This window comes from Melospiza georgiana, chromosome 3 (genome assembly GCF_028018845.1).
Source record: "Melospiza georgiana isolate bMelGeo1 chromosome 3, bMelGeo1.pri, whole genome shotgun sequence".
Taxonomy (NCBI): domain Eukaryota; kingdom Metazoa; phylum Chordata; class Aves; order Passeriformes; family Passerellidae; genus Melospiza; species Melospiza georgiana.
In genome coordinates, this window is record NC_080432.1 from 37,788,971 (window position 1) to 37,806,316 (window position 17,346).

The 17,346-nt window shown below is 38.4% G+C and overlaps 1 protein-coding gene across 1 annotated transcript in view; it reads right to left on the reverse strand.

Moving 5' to 3' along the window:
* Positions 1-2,244: 2,244 nt before the first annotated feature.
* The window catches only part of HAAO (3-hydroxyanthranilate 3,4-dioxygenase), a 33,742-nt gene continuing 18,640 nt past the window's right edge, over positions 2,245-17,346 (reverse strand). The window contains exons 7-10 of the mRNA XM_058020838.1: positions 6,358-6,503; positions 5,202-5,270; positions 3,980-4,062; positions 2,245-3,060 (exon numbers count right to left, since the gene is read on the reverse strand). Of these exons, the coding sequence (XP_057876821.1) occupies positions 2,982-3,060; positions 3,980-4,062; positions 5,202-5,270; positions 6,358-6,503 (377 nt within the window). The 3' untranslated portion in view covers positions 2,245-2,981. The remainder of the gene's footprint in view (positions 3,061-3,979; positions 4,063-5,201; positions 5,271-6,357; positions 6,504-17,346) is intronic.

Genomic DNA, 17,346 nt, shown 5'->3' on the forward strand with positions numbered 1-17,346 from the left:
AAAGCTTCTGGGTCAAACAGAGAGGGGGAAATGTTGGAATCCATAAGGTTAGAGGATTTTTAAGAAATGGTTAAAAGAAGTATGTAGGCCTTAGATTGGAATTTTGTTAGCATTGCAGAAAAGTTTCCCAAGTAGTAGACGTGACAAACCACAATAGGTCTCTGTGGAATTGGCTTTAGGATGGCAACAAGGTTATTTAATGTATATCTTTAGAAGGTTAGCATGAATAGAACTCTGTTCTTTGTCTCTTATCAACTAGTCTTTGTTTCAGCTACGATTACGTATGCTTTATAAGATTGGATAGAATGCTTGTCAATATGTGTTTTCTGTGTCTGATTGGCTGAATTCTAGTCTGAGATGATTTTATGTATTGCTGTATGAGCCCTGCTGGAAGAGACATTTTTTGGTGTGGATCAGTGAGCTGTCATGTCTCCATTTTGTATTTTGAGACTGATGTGCTGGAAATAAAAGCAAAAGTCTCTTCACTGGTCTGGTTACAATGTTATCCATATTTGGATATTTTGCCGCGGCCTAGTGGGTTCCTTTTTAAGACCTGGGTTCCTGACACAATTGGACTTATACCTGTCTCGTCCCCCGCACCTAGGGGTGTTCAAGAAATGACTGGATGTGGTACTGAGTTCCAGCTGACAAGCTGGTTTTCCATCAAAGGTTGGATCTGACAGTCTTGGAGGCCTTCTTGAACCTCAGTGATTCTGTAGGACATGGTTTTGCCAGGTGTGTTTCATGGACAAGCATGAACAAGCACCCTAAAGCGGTGCATTAGGGTACTCTGCAAACAACATGCCTAACTTTGCCACTGACTTTAGCCTGAAGTCCTTCTCTGAGGCAAGACCAGCACTGGAGTCTCCAGACCTGGATGCTGAAGTATCTGCTCAGCTGACTGCACATACACAGAAAGAGCAGCTAAGAGGGCTCCAGGAACCAGATTTGCATTTGCAGAAGGCAAACTTCCTCCTGAGACGAGTAGCATGGATGCGTCTAAATACAAATGTACCATAGTTGGGGCAGTTTAGAACAGATACATTATGGAGGAAGAGCAAAGCACTTGAAAATTATTCACTACATGCCCAGAAGCCCCTTGGAACTATTTGTAAACCTAGGAAAAGGGAAGTTGCAGGTTTCACAGTTGAATCACAGTGGTTAAGCACCTTGGAAGGAGTAAATGACAAGTACTCTCTGGGCTCTCATTTGTACTCTGGCCATAAGTAACTATTGAATGAAAGAGAGAGAGGGAAGGGGAAGGAAATTGGAAACCAAAACAACAGAAATAATTCTCAAAAGATAATATATCTAGAAAACAAATTTCTTTTCTCTTGGTACTTGGTGTTTCACTGTTTTTATAAATCATCTGCTACTGTTTTGATCCTGATTTTTTTCCATACTCATAGGCCTTAACACTTCTTACCTAGTTCTTAGAAGACAGGAGCTCCTCAATAGAAATAAATTGATGACCTACTAAGTCCTGGTTTCTGATCATGGGCTGTGGCAAAACTGAGGATGATGGAGCTCTGGTTTAGCACTCCTGGTCTGGCACCTACTGAGTGACTTGGACAGAATTTAGGTGTTCAAGCACAAGTTGTTGTAAAAGGCATCATAAGTATAGTTTGAGTGGATATCACGTGAGGGATCTAATCTGGAGATACCTTAACTTTTATTCTGAAAGTTCCATGCTTTTCAGTGCCTCTGGGTGGATGAAGAGCTGCTGGTTATTCTGGATTTTGTTCTACATGTTGCTGTGTTTTACTCACTTATCATTCAGTGTGAAATGTTTCTGTGATTACCCTGTAACTGCTGGACTAAAAATATAACACTTTGGTGCCCTAGATCCCTCAATCATAGATGTTCACTCAAGCTGTCAATTCTGCAGACACATAAACACACCAGTACCAATGGTAATCAGAAAATATTAATCCCTTGTTCCATTTTTGTGTGTGGCAGCTCACACCTATAACACCCTTAAGGACTGGGTTCACTTTTGCAAGTTAGGGCCCCTGTTATCAGGAGGATGAAGGAAAGTTCTGCTGTATGCTTTGCTAGAAAAGCTGCTGATGTTAAATACAAGTTATAGATTAAAGCCAAGGCATCTGTGTCTTTCTCATGAGATGAATGAACACTTCAATAAAACACATATGAAATCTCAGTTTAATGAGGTTTATAGGTGATAGATGAAACAAATATTTTTCTGAACTTAATTAGAAATAAAAAAAATCAGGAATCAGAAACTTTTGCTTTCTCAAATATTTAATTTATAATACCTGCAGGTATCTAAGCAACCTGTTTTCTGATGACAATGTGAAGAACAATTAACTAAAACCAAGACAAAAACTCTTCTGCAGAGTTCTTGGAATAAAAGCAGCAAAATATAATTTGACATTTATTATTTCTGCCAGAAACTTCATTGTTCAAAAAGAAGTAGCTGTTAATAGAAACTGATTATAATAATTTTTCTGCTTTCTTGTCCCTTAACATACCTCTAAAGGTGAATTTGACTTGAATATTCTGCTGCACAGGAGCACACCCATGACCCAGGTGCTCCTGTTTAGTCCCATTGCAGGGCTATGTTCAGTGTAGCATGCACACAGCATCCAGCCTGTTACCTAAGAAGTGTAACACTATCTGTCCCATCTCCTTTTCTACATCTTGTGGCAGAGACTTGCCTTTCAAAGGAATCTAGTTTAATCTAGATAGTATCAGGTATTACTATATAAGTAATCCTGCTACTTGGATATGTTGTCATTTTCCTTTCAGATAAAATCAAAACACTAGATCTTAAAAAAATACTGATTACATGTTTTGCTAAAACATTAAACTACTTGGGGAAAAAAATTTAATTGGGCACAGCACTTGACTCCACTTAATCATTGTGTTAGAGTATTCAAATTTCCAGGCATTCTGAGTAGAATATAATTAAGGTAGGTAGGTTAAAACTTGGTAATCCTGAAAGCCAAGTGACACAGGAGTTATTTGTAAGGCTGCTTGCGTTTTGGATCCTGAGCGACGCAGAGAGCAACACAATCTTCTGCTCTTTTCCAGCAGTACCTGGAAGAATTTAAAGAGAGATGATGCAATGTGTATAGAGGGAAATCACAGACTCAAACCAACAAATGAAACATGGATGGTACTGAAAAGGAGGAGCAGGCACTTTATCAGCTTCAGCCATGCTCTATAGGTTCCTTTCCATCCTGGAAGCTATTTTCCTTAAAGTGTATCACATGTGTCAAGGTTATCAAACAGCTGTATGCATCCTATTCCAGGAAGGGAGCTGTGTTCTTAGCCTGAACCCCAAATCTTCCTGCATTGATGTTGATTAAGCCTGTTCTGATGCTTCTAGCAACTGCTGTGAGTTGTGAGTGCCTGTGGGTAGTTTCAGGCCATATGTCTTTACACAGGGTCTTTCCCCCCCTTTTTTCCCTTCCGTTTTCCCCCCTTTTTTTTCCTTCCATTTTCCCCCCTTTTTTTTCTTCCGTTTCCCCCCCTTTTTTTTCTTCCGTTTCCCCCCCTTTTTTTTCTTCCGTTTTTCCCCCTTTTTTTTTCTTCCGTTTTTCCCCCCCTTTTTTTTTCCGTTTTCCCCCCTTTTTTTTTCTTTTCCCCCCCTTTTTTTTCTTTTCCCCCCTTTTTTTTCTTTTCCCCCCTTTTTCGTTTCCTTTCCTTTCCTTTCCTTTCCTTTCCTTTCCTTTCCTTTCCTTTCCTTTCCTTTCCTTTCCTTTCCTTTCCTTTCCTTTCCTTTCCTTTCCTTTCCTTTCCTTTATCATAAGAGGTGAGCTAGAATGAATGTCTGGCTTTTCCTCCTGAAAACACTTTTGCCCCAAGAAATAACAGAGGCTATTACAAATCCTGCATTCACAGATGCTGTGTTTCTGCCCCAGTGATGCCCAACACGGTGTGCACTGAATACACAGAATTTATGTGGCTGGAAGCTGGGGGATCACGCTCTGAGCCCCTGCTCATCTCTACTCACACAGACTGGGCACGGACAAGCAGGCTGTCTCCAGCAGAGAGAGTCAGGGTTTTACCATCCATGGCAACAGTCGATGTGCCCTCCTGAAAGGAAAGAAGGCTTTTAGTTTTTCATGTCCTGTCCCCAGCAGAAAGAAAATGCTGCATGTACAGAAATCAGCCCTACTGAAAGAACACCTCAAACCTGTTCTGTTTCATGAGGTCTAGCTAAATATTCAGTTGATCTTGTCTGTCTAATACTATTATCATCAATAAAAATATGTTTCTTTGTTCATAAAAAATGAACTATCATAAAGCAGCAACCCATTGCCTGATTCTTGGGGTACACTGCCACCAATCTAAGCTAGCAGCCTACAAGTTGGTACAGCTCCAGAAATTACAGAGACAATCTTCTGGAGTAGTTTAAGCTCCTCTCCTACTTTTCTGATTCTTCATAGCTTTTTAAGTCTTGAGGAGCAATTCACAAGTCGGCAGGGGGTTGACTGAAATTGCTGAGTGTCTCCATGTTGGAATGCACTGGTTATTATCTTGTCAGGCAGGGGAGACAGGTTCTTGCCAGCCACAAGGTCTTGATTCCACAGGCTGATGTAAGCTGCAGTGTAAACAAATGTCCTTCAAGATTATGATTTCTTTAATTAGCATTTGATAGTCCCTGTGAATTTCAACAGAAGAGGAACTAATAGAAATATCTGCCTCCCGAGCTAGCCTGACTTGTGTAAGCAAAAATTAGCTTTTCTTTGGGTTGCAAATGCATTCTAGAAGCAAGCTGAATGAAGGACAGCTGGATCACCTGCAATTCTGAGTGAATATAAGCAAGTTTTCAGACTTATTTATTAGCTTATTCTACATGATTCCAGTTTGACTTCAGGATGAGGGCAAATGTTTCAAGGCAGAACTATAAGAGGTGATGTTGCTTTATTGCTTGAGCTCATATATTTACAGGATATAGCCTAGGTAGTGTGCATTAAAATTCCCAACAAGGATGGATGCCAGTATCTCTGTCATCAACATACATGAGGAGGGAAGAGAGGCTATTTTTATTCTGGCAGCACTTTACAGTTATTTTTCATTACAGTTGAAAGCTGAAAGGTGGTGCCTATTGGTGATCTTTTCTGTGAGAAGGAAGGGAATCATTCCAGTTTCTGTTGCTAGAAGGCTTTACTACTGTTCAGTCTGAACTTAAACATGAACTCATCAGTTAACAAGTGTGAATTGCCACATACCAGCTGCCATATCCAGATATCTGAATCCTTTTTACTTTTCTCAGTTGTTCCTGGTCCATAGGCTATAGCCTAAAAAAAAAAGTAATGGTTTCATCCAAATGACCAAAGTGCCCATATTCATCTCCCAACAGCATTTAAAACATTCTATTTTTAAAGGAGACTATTCATAGAAGATGACATTATTTTTGCAGACATTAAAATTCACACTATGTTTGGTTTTCTCATATTGATTCCTACTGATAAAAAGGGAGCTGGTCACACCTGCCACTCCTTATGCTCCTCTGCATCCTTGCTTATCTACTCCTCCTGCCTCCTCCCACTCTCAGCTTTGCATCTATATGTTTCCTGCTTCTGTTCCTGGAACAAGCACTTCCTCCTCATGAACTCTGGGCCCTGTCAAGAGCCCGTTGAAGTAGAAAGGTTTCTTCCATTAACATTAAAAATGCTGCAGACAGGACTTAATCTTTGTCATTTTCTATCCCCTCTGTGTTCTTCCTGACATTCCCACACTCTGTCACTTTGCTGTCAGCTGTATTGGGTTCTTTGGAGTGTGACTCCAAGTAATTCTGGGGAAGAATATGTTTTGTAAACATCACGTGTACAGCACAGATACCAAATGTTGACAGCTTCATTTACACCCAAACTAGGCTGTGTTTGACAAAACTGTGAAGTGGAATGTTTTAGGGCAGCCCAGGCTCTCTGGTTGCTGTCCAGTTTTTCTTGTTTCCACTTTACATAGATGGAGGGGGAGGAAAAAAAAAGTGTGTTTACACACCCAGATTAGACTTGGACCATGAATGCTGCTCAAACACATAAAGAAGCTTGATTTGCAGCACACTCGTGCTTCTGATTTGGGAAATATGGAGAGAGGGACTGGGGAATAAATGAACTGTTTTACTCCCAAAGGAAATGAACAGAAATGCAGTTCAGGTTGATTCTGGACATGGAAGTAATGAAAAGAAAAAAGCCCCTGCCCTAAGCCAATCAAATCAATGGACAAAAGACAGGGGTGCATAACTTTCCTGGGGTGACTAACTTTGTCTACTGACTGTATATTGATCCCAAGCCTGGATTCATTCATTCTGAGCAGTAGGGACCAATAATCTGTAAATTTAAAAATATCTCTTTTTTTAATAGAGAAATGATACCCCCTTACCTCTGTTTCAAAGTTATCTCCAAACATACTCAAGGACTTTTTCTGTTTTATTTCACCACGATGGTCATTTAACCAGCTTGAAAAGGAAAATGGCTCCATTACAGAAGTGGAATTCAGTGGGAAAGGTGTTTCTTTCAGGAGTTCATCTGTAAGCAAGGCAGAGGGCTATCAGTGACAGACCTTGCTTCCCTTGGTCTTTGCAAACATTTTAATTGAGGGATCAATTTACAGACACTATCTAGCCAACAGTTTTAATGGTTAGCAGTGTTATGGTCATTATCAGGACTTTTTGAGATTGCAAGATGCATATGTTATTTGTGAGTCTTGATGGAGTGACTACAAAGATGTCAGAACTGTGCATTCAAACAGTGTGCAATATCCTACCTAGTTCTTCCTGACATAATCCTCATTCTCTTTCAGACCACCTTTTACTCTGGTAAAATATGATGATGTGTCATCTCTGAGCCTTTGCTCACATCATATCCCTCTAAAAGAGGACTTGGGCCTATAGAATAAGGTTATTCTACATCTCTCACATAGTTAGCACTGGCTTCTATGTTTCTTCTCCTTTATGCTTCTTCTCCCCTATGTTTTTAAATACACTGGCCACAGTGAATCAAACAGAGTAGTACAACTTAAATTTAATACAATGCATTTTTTGTGGAGTTCTTGGAGCATGTCATGGCTTTGGTTTTGGTAGCTCAATTTAATTTCCAGTAATTCTCCTTCCTAAATAATTTGATTTAAAATAGCTGGAGGACTAATTGCAGTATAGCTGGCAAAATTCATGCTGCATGTTGCTGGTATATGAAATGAGCTTTAGTTATTTAGCAGCTCACAGGGAAGTGCAGAGACAGAGCAATTGCCTTGGTGATTCTGTGGAGTTTGTTCTGAGATACCATGGGAGAACACCCATTGAGTAATTTCAAGCAGTAATGCCAACCAGATGCTGGGAACACTCCCTGGATGGTTTGGTCCCAAATGTATTGTGGTAATAAACCTGCAGCCAAATCTTGGTCTCAGTGCTAGGAATAGAACAGCTCTTTTTTTTTAAGTATTAGTGTATTCATTATGCAATATTCTTTTGGTTCTGTTCTAATGCTGAATTTCCCTGCTCTGCAGTGTTTTGAAAGTAATATTTCAGTTTTTCATTGAAGACCATTTTGTACGCAGCCTTGGAACAACAGTGGGAGGGTCAGTGTATGCCGTGTACTGAAGATGCTGTTTCTGCTCACAGGATCTCAATAAGCACTGGGTACAACCATCTCCAGATAATCTGGGTGGGATCCTATCCCTTTTGTTGTAGAAACAAAATTTTGCTACTCAATTTCTTCTCCATTATTTTGGGAGGTTTGAGTTGCTAACCCACTGTGGTCCCTTAACCTCACATGTGCTGTGATTTTGTGATATTAAAATAATTATATTTTAAAAAATAATTTCTCTTGGAAATGCCTCTTTCAGGAAATTCTGAAAGTAATCTGAAGAAATCTGTAGCAAAAGAATACATTTATTGTTTGAAAATTTTCTTCTGCAGGTTTTTTTTTTAAAAAAAACCAAAAACTTCCTACTTTTACATTATTTAAATCAAATATTTTAAAGAACTTTTACTGAAAAGCAAACTTGTCCAGAGAAACTAAGAAGCACCAAAGGAAAAAGAAAGCCTTTACATTAGATTTACTTTTTCTGAACTTGTAAGCATTAACATGATCTATTCTTGAATGTTGTATATATTGTCTGATAACACTAAAATGCAGTGTAAAGGTATTTGGTGATTTAGTTTTGGTGCTTCATTTTCTCACTGTAATATGACTGCTTGGGGTTTTTTCCTTAATTTTCACAGGTTCATCAAACATCCTTTGGAGGTAATTAGGAACACAAACACACTTTGTCCTTAAATTATGGATATGTGCAAATGAGATTTGAGTGAAAAATTGCTTTTTTGACTAGGGACTGATGTGAAACAAAGGTCTAAAATATTATGATATATGTTCAGACACAGCAGAGGAAGAAAAGAAAATTTATCAGAAATTTTATGAGAAAGTACTCGATGCAACTGGTGCTCCAAAAGACATTAAAATATTTTGTTCTATTGATAACAGAAATCTTTACCAGTTGTTTTTGGTTTATTTTGTTTTCAGATTAAAACTCATCATTTGAATTCAGAAAAGTTCACTGTAGTTTTGGAATACCAGAAAGTTACCCATTAGCAGACTTTCTACTGAAATGCATGTCCTAGTTGTGAGAGATATATGGGGTTTTGGTGGTGGGTTGTTTATTTGTTTGTTTGCTTTTAAAGAAATAAAAGCATATGGGAGCTGGTAGGATAAGAGACAAATACAGAGATACCAAAAAATACTGAGATGTTGTGAGTATCCTGCTCAACCTGGGGAATATATCTTCTCCACAGTTTAAGAATTCCAGCATCAAGCTGACAAGTAAATTCAGATTTTATATGCTGGAGAATGAATAGCAAAAAGCTGAGTCTCAAGGATGGGCGTTGTGGTGTTTTGTGCAAGGAGAATTATGAATGTTCCCCATGAGCTGCAAGGAACTTGGGGTAAAAAAGAAATCCAAAGTACTTGTTTATATTTTGACCAAGAAGCAACACAAATCTAGAAATAAGAAGTTTAAGTTTGTAGTTTAACTTCTGTCTGTTATTCTCCATAAACAGAATTTCTCTATTTTCCTCCTTCTGCTGATCTCTGACTCTGGTTGCTCTGATCAGCTGGGACAAAACACGGGGGACAACAGCAGAGAGTGGCCTGTGCCTGCTCAGGGCCAGTGTAAGTGCAATGCATCCTGCACTTACTGCACTGCCCTTTCTTGCTTGTGATAGACCGCCACCATCTAACAGTTTATTTTGCTTTCAAGTGAAGGTGGGCTTTTCTTTATTTAGACTTTAAGTTCCTCAGTTCAGAGCTCTTTTTTTTTGACACTTGTCTTATCAGCAGGCCCTAGCCTGTGATGGGGTGTTGGCTTAATACTATCTTTGATGTTAATGGCACTTGCTCAGTGACAGCATAATGGCATTTGAAAGCTGTGCCTGCATGGAATTAAGCTTTTAGTGTGACCTGCTATGATGACTTGATTATCTTTTACTGCAGAGCAAATGAGAGAGCGCTGTGGTGATGAGGTACGTGACAGATGTGTGACATTATCAATAGACTGCTTGGCTGAGTCCTTATTTAACCCTGATGCTGATCCCTTGCCTGATGCCAAGAGCTGTAGGTGTCCTAATGCTTGTGAACTTGAGCTAACAAGCTACAATGAAGAGGATCCAACCTCTTGCAGTTCCACACATATTGGAGTTGAAGCCTGGTGCTACTAAAGGAACTGAGTATTTCTAATCAGGCTTATGGCTTATATTTAGATATTGTTATATATATTTCTATTTAGCCTGTACATTTGCTTTCAACTCAGTATCTGAGGAAGTGCAAGCCTGTGTTCCTGGAGTTCTGTTCTAGCAATACTGTGAGACAAGGAGACAACATGTTTTAAGATGGGAAAAGTAAAAATATGCCAGCAAAATGCAAGAAAATGGCACTTCTAAGCTAGACAGCTAATAGTCTGGTGTAGGTTTTTCCAAGTATTATAACACTATGTGGAACATCAAATCTAATATTTTCTTACATTTTCAGACATCCATTTAAAGGTTCAATACTGAAGTCCATTTCTGCAGATCATTACTATTAAAAATTTATATCACAGTTCTTTATGGGATTATAGCTTTTTTCAGATTTTAATTACAATGTGATGATATCATGTTAAGCTGAAAAAATGTCATGTTTACAGAATGAGTTTTTAAATATTTAAGAAAGGAAATTACAGGTTTTAGAGGAACTTGACTTCAGTTAAACAATATTGAACTGTAGTGAGACTGAGAATATTAAATTGGGCAAAGAAGGGGAGAACAGCTTGTGAGAAAAGAGCAAGTTGAATGTACAGGTAGTTCCAGCAAGCTCAGACTCTTCTTTAGATAGTCTCTGCTGAGGCTGTGAGTGCTGTGTTTCTGACACAGTAAAGAGAAGAGCTAAAGAAGGCTGACAGTGACCTACCAGGAGCATGTGGCTGATCTGCTTAATTCATATGTAACCTGGAAGGTCCCCCCTCCCCTTCCCCTTCCCCTTCCCCTTCCCCTTCCCCTTCCCCTTCCCCTTCCCCTTCCCCTTCCCCTTCCCCCTCCCCTTCCCCTTCCCCTTCCCCTTCCCCTTCCCCTTCCCCTTCCCCTTCCCCTTCCCCTTCCCCTTCTCCTTCCCCTTCCCCTTCCCCTTCCCCTCCCCTTCCCCTTCCCCTTCCCTTCCCTTGTGATGGTCCTGAGCTTTCCTGTCAAGAAATCAAACCATGTCATTCTCCTGAGCCCTACTATCCCCAAGCTCTTCTCATAGCTCTCATTTCTTCAAGATTTGTTCAAAGGAAAAGAGCAATAAAGCACTTGAAATATATCAAAATAAGGTCAACTAATTGCATGTTGACTTTATGAAAAACTGCATCTTTCAGTGATGTGTCACCCTTCACTTGTAGACAGAGCATTCCAGATGGAACAAGGTTCAAATCATTAAATCCCCATATATTCTTACTAATTATCCCACCATCCTGAGGTGCTGTGCTGCCTCAGTCTGTCCCTACATGCTGTGCCCTATCTCCATGCAAGGATGTGACACAGTCCATTACAAATGGTGTCTCCCCCAATAGCATCACAAGACATCATTCAAAGTGGAGTAATTGAATCCTCTTTGTTTTTTCATCCTTTAACTGAGTGTCAAATGGCCCAGACTACTTGTGAATTATTTTTAAATTATGTATTAATTTATTTCTGCACACTTTCTAATCATCATTTCCATGTCTTCAATACTATATCATAATGAATAATTCCAGTGATAGAGTTTTGCAGCATTTCACATTTAATTGCCAATGCCAGTAATAATGTATTCCCTAGAATGTTTTTCTCATATGTGCCTACCTAATTTCTGTGAAAAGTCTGTTTTATTTTCCAAGTTAACAGAAATGTCAATGAGACTAGTAGGATTTTAATACCTCTGCAAGTAAAACCATTGAAATGAGGGATATAATTTCAGACATCTGGGTTTTAGCCCAGTCCATATAAAAATCCAGAGTGAAAGCACTGAGAGTGACTGATTACTCTAAGGGTTGTTGGTTCATTTCCCTGTTGTGGAATATAGATGCAGAAGCATTTAGTTGAAAATACAGCACTCACTTGGTGCAACCATACATGTGTAAATGTATTCTTTTTTTGTAGCATGACCTGAGAATTGTCATGACTGCTAATTTATGACTTGTCCATGTAATTATTTCTAGGCAGATTTTTCTTTGTGTCATTAAATCTATGCTGGAAACTGAATAAGCTTTTATTTCCTAATTGAAACTAAGAAGTTTGAGAAAAGCTTTGAAAAATATTTTAAAATAAAGAAATATAGCTTTTTCAAAAGGAGATGTCATCAGCCAGAAGGAAAGGAACAAATTAAACCAAAAAAAAAAAAAGTCACTATTATGGCCATAATTTTTAAAGGTTTTTCATTATCTAGCTAGGTTATTGTAATTAAGAATGATAAATTGTATTGAGAAATGCTGTCCACTCATCCAAACCTAACATAAAGAATCTTAATTCTGTTTCTGAATCTGCCTTTTTTAACTCAGGGCATTTCATTAATCCTCTTTGTATGTAACTTCAGTTTGCATAGAATGGGAATAGGATACTTCATTATAACAGGAGTTGAGACCTCACTCTCTTGGTGAGACAAGGATTTTTACAGCATGTGTGAGCTATTACCACTAAATAGCCTTAGAAACACTAGTGAAAATATCAGACAAACTCCATTAGTGAGTCTTCTGTTTCAGATGTTGCTGTCTGGGGAGCATTTAAGAATGTAAGGAAGAAAGAAACTACTTTATTAGAGAGGACATACCTGCTGTGAAACTGCTGAGCTTTATAACTCTTAAATATTTATTTGTTTCACAAAAGTCTGAATAGAAAGGAAAACAGCTCTATAGGGCATTTCTTCCTATTGCCCTGATAGGTTTATTGTGTACATTATGCACTGTATGTATGTATGTATAGATCAGTAGTGGCTTGGTTCATGTGGTGAAGCATCAGGAGAGCTCCCAGAGCCTGTAGTTTACGTTTTGCCCCTCTATGAGGAGGCTCACTAGAGAATATTGTGGGAGAAGCAGATTTATTCCTGAAGACTTTCTTGGGGTTTTTTTTTTGGTGTTGTCTTTAGCAGCTCTGGGCTCTGAGAGCCTAATGAACCTTTTGGCTCCAGAGAATATGCAGCCTGCAGTCCTGAGTCTTGGATGATCCACTGTAGTTTGGAACTAAAAAACCTCAGTCAAGTTTTCATATGGAAAATTATAGCAGCCCTACTCCAGACATTGTGATCCTACTTTATTTCTGCATTAAATATTGCTGACTTAGGTTGGTCTGTCTGAGTAGCTCATTTTCATTATGAGCTCTGTACTCATTAGGGACTGGAGTCCTCATTTAAATATGAGAGGAGAGGAAATAGATGAAATGTTAGAGGTAACATGCTCATAAGAATTGAAGGGTTTAATTATATGGCTCTATCCTCTTCTTCCACCTACGTATCCTTTGCAGTTTGGGTGCAGATTGAGGACCGATATCAACATGACTTGGATATTACTTAAATGAATGCATATGACAGGCTAAAGATGAATAGTGTGTTTATATGGTCATCTTTGCCAGAAGAGAGCAATGAGGATGATAGAGAAAAGGGGAAGATTCAAGTTGTTGATAAAAGTTACAGAGATGGTGTTGTGGGGAACTGTACAATTTTGATGGGTCTAGACAGTTTAAAATTATTTAGTCTCTGTATTGGTTAGTCCTTAATAGGATATTCCTTAATATCTAAATGCTCATATACTGGTTTTTTCTAAATACAAGTACTCAGAGCAGAAAGGAGTACCACGTTATAGAAGAGAAGGAATGATCCATTTAGGTGTGTTGGAAGTCCTTCAAGATGAGAGTAAAGAGAATCAAATAGTCAATTTTGTAAACAGATACATAGCAAATAAATTTTATGTTCAAAATTAGCATTCTTATTTGGGAAAAAAATACCACAGAGACAGTATCTTTAGAATTATTTCAATGTACTGAAAACAGAACGGCACAAATGTTTATACATTTATTTGAAGTTCAAAACATGGCCTTGTACTTGCTCTAGTGCAAATACAGACAGAATTTATTTCTGCATGTTTTTAGTTTTCTGAAGTAGTTTTAATTGAATTAACATTGCCCACTAGGCAGTTAACTGGAAAGGAAGAAGAAAAACAGAAGAAAAAATATCTGGTTTTTTTAATATATCAGTGAAACAAGACTGAGCAGCAAATATTGTCTATGGAGGTTCATTGGATTAGCTACAGAGGATGACCACACAGAAGCTGATTTTTATAGTGCTGAACTTACCCTTATAACTTCTTTAGCACTGCTGAGACCACAGAACATTTACAGAGCATGCCCTAGGCTCATTGGCAACCCCTGCTCCACTGACTGAAGAAAATACCTATTTTTTCATGCTCATTCAGTTGCTTAGGTCTTGTTTGCTCTGAATCACAAACATAAAACTGCACTGTATTCTAACTGTACTAACAAGATTCTTAATCTAGACTGAAAATCATCCAAGATACACCAAAAATCAATGAAACTTCTTCTCATGAAGTCACTACAGGACTGGCTTTTACGTTACGTATCTGAATGTTCAATCACAATAAAGCTTGTTTGGGAAATAAAATTTCATTGATAATTAGAAGTAGAGTAGTTTGGATAAACAAATTCCTGACATTCTACGTATACCATTAATGTTCATGAGGTTCCTTTTCAAACACACCTAACTGTAGAAAAAAATTTTATTGCAGTTTTTTTCCCATCAAATTACTCCTAAAAGAAGTCTGGATTATTTCAGGCATGGCATCTAAAGCTTTGGAGCTTCTGATTACTGCTGCAAAGAATACTTAGCTATCACTCTTTATTAGAACTGAGGGTCTCTGTCTGAACTAGAGTCTTCTCTTGACTAGAAAAGTGGGGTGAAATTGTTACATTGGGATAATCTTGCTCTCAGGCTGATTGAACTGAAAGTAGAAAGACTTGTTTTGATAACTATGATTCCTCATGTCAAAAAATATGACAAGTAACCCAAACCAGCCCATCTTGAGAGTTCCCTGTATAGCCTATATCCTGAAAATATTCACCTTTTTGATAAAAAAGGGGAGAGTATTCTCAGACTTTATTTCTGCACATGGAAATAAGAGTCTCGTAATAAAATACAAAACAGTTCCAGAGAGGATGCCTCAAGTAGGGATTGCATGCAATATATATTTCTGATTATATTTTTCTTCTGTGTCTTTATACACTCTGATTGCCCTGCTTTCAGAGGGATTTTCCCTGCTTTTGGTTAAGCCAGAAACCATAAATAAATCAAGAAAAGGTCTGGACTTAGGGTTGGGGATTTTTTTTTTTGGGGGGGCGTGGGTGGGCTGGGGTGTGTGTCTTTTTTTTTCCATTTTTTTAAAAGCCATTGGAGAGCTTGATTGATTCTATTTAGAGCTTTCCTTTATGAGTGAGCTGCAATCCAGGATTCCTTTTAAGATGTTTTTCCTCAATTTTATTCCATTTCTCTCTAAGAAGGTGAGGCACTAATTCAGGCTTATGTGGAGAGGCACCTGAGAGTGCTTCAGCTGGCACTTTTAAATTGAGGTGAACCTGGATTTTCAGAAGAGAAACTGAAAAAAAGGGCTGAAACTCCATCCTCTGCATAAGCCAGCTCAAATGATGTTGAGATATTATTGAGTGAAACATCATGACAACTGGTGGTAGCTTGTTATGTGTTACAAATGTCATGCTGGTTGCTGAACTCTCCTCATGGAAAAAAAAAAGAAAATTAAAAAAATAATGAGAGCTGAATAAATCCAAAGCATTATTTTAATATCAACTGGATATGCCTTCAGAGTGAACATATTACCAGCTTAATTCTATCTCAGTCAAACTGTGGATATTTTTTTTTTTAACACTGTCAGTCTCATTGAGAGTTACAGGAGCTATGAACTAAAACTTTTGTAACTAAAAATGTGGGGCGTTTTCCTCATGCATAAGATATCACTGAGATGTTGAGTTAGTTATTGTCAAACCTGAAAATAGGAAAAAGGGAGCTGTTCCCCAGGCTGCAAACCTGCCAGGTAAATTACAAGGAAAGAGCTTCTGTACTAAATTTTTCAATAACAGTTTCTCAGAATTACTTGTTTAAAAAAAGGTGTCAGGATATATTGTAGCTTCTGATTGATTGTCAGGGTTGTTCTTTCGCCCTAATCTTCTGTAAAAATATCAAAAATATAAATCTTTAATGTTATTTGTTTCTGATATTATTAATTTGTTACTGACATTTAAACTCTTAGCCTGGTGAGGGATGCTTACTGCAAATCCCCGTATTGAACAAGGGTATTATGCATGATATGGTATTTTTTTTATTACAGCAGCATCTAGAGGCTTCAATTGAAATTATATTTCCTCTGCTAAACACTGTATGAAGACACAGTGAGGCAGTACCTGCACTATAGCTCTCACACATTCCATGCAAAGAAAACCCCAAACTAACCAAACCAACCAACACCCAAACACTAGTGATATGCTCAGACTAAAACAGATTTGGACAGTGCATAGAAATAAAAGTAAGATCCTGGAGACAACCCTATTTTATTGATAGAAACATGGAGCCTTTCCCTGAGAGTGACATTCCCCAGTCAGTGAAAGAACCAATGCCTAAAGCTGGTTCAGCAAAGTTTTCATTCAGGGTTCCTGACTGCTTTGCCACTTTCTGACTGCAAGGGCTTTAAGGTTGCTATCACATACAGAAGACTCTTTAAACTTCATGTTGGCAACAGTGTTTTAGTTAACTATTTTTAAGAACGTTGATATTAAGACAAAAACCAGCTTAACCCAATTTTAGGATTTCAGTAAGAGCTTTGTTGTGTTGTTGATTGAGATGGCAGACTGACTTTTTAATGGTGACTATCAATGGAACAGATGTGGAAATAACATTTCACTGAAACTTTTGTCTCTCTTAGAGTCTCTCTTAGAGTAATTAATAACAATAATTTTAAGATGTTTAGGAATTGATGTGGAGATTAAGGACAGCTGGTTCCAAAACCCTTTTGGAGAGGGGAAATTAAAATTTCTCTTGTGACAAGAGCAATGGAATTCAAGTTTTGAGTGTGACTGGAAGATGACATTCAAGTTGGTCATGAGGTCAAGAGTAGCATAGCTGGGTGCAATGCACCTGAGCCATACATACATTTCTTGGTTGGTGCAGGATGTCCCTCAGTTGCCAGCAAAGATGAGACAGAGATTTGAAAGAACAAACCTAGCTGAGCAGTGGGAATGACTGAGCTGGTAGCATTTGGCTAACTGGTGTAGGAGCTCTGCAGGAAGCAATCTCAGGCTCTCCTGGAGATTACACAGGCAGCTTCTGCTGCTCTTATGATGATTTTCCATGTGTCAATTAAAAACCTGGAAATGTCATGGAGACTTTCCAGGTAGTTCTTGTAGGAGAACTGACCAGGCTGCACCTAACTAAAGCACTTCCAAATAGTCTATAGAGCCTGCTCCTGCAGGTGCACAAATGGTTGTACAGTGTGGTCTTTTGTACATATTTAAGATGTAAGGGTGATATTTTGGACATGGACATGTTATCAATAGCAATGGATCATGCATATGCTGGATGCTCATTTAAAGCTGTGGACCAGCAGGATTGCAAGATTTCAGCAAAACAAATTTCCTACTGAAGGTGCTGTAGCAATATCCTTGAAACTGAGGCTTTTGTTGCCATGCAGAAAGGCACCATCATGTTTGAGAGATCTGACTCCCAAAGCCAAAACTAGTAACTCTGCTTTCTAGAAGTCACTCTCTCTGTTCTATGTCTCTTTTCAACAGATTTAAGTGGAGTTACAACTGGAGTATCTGTT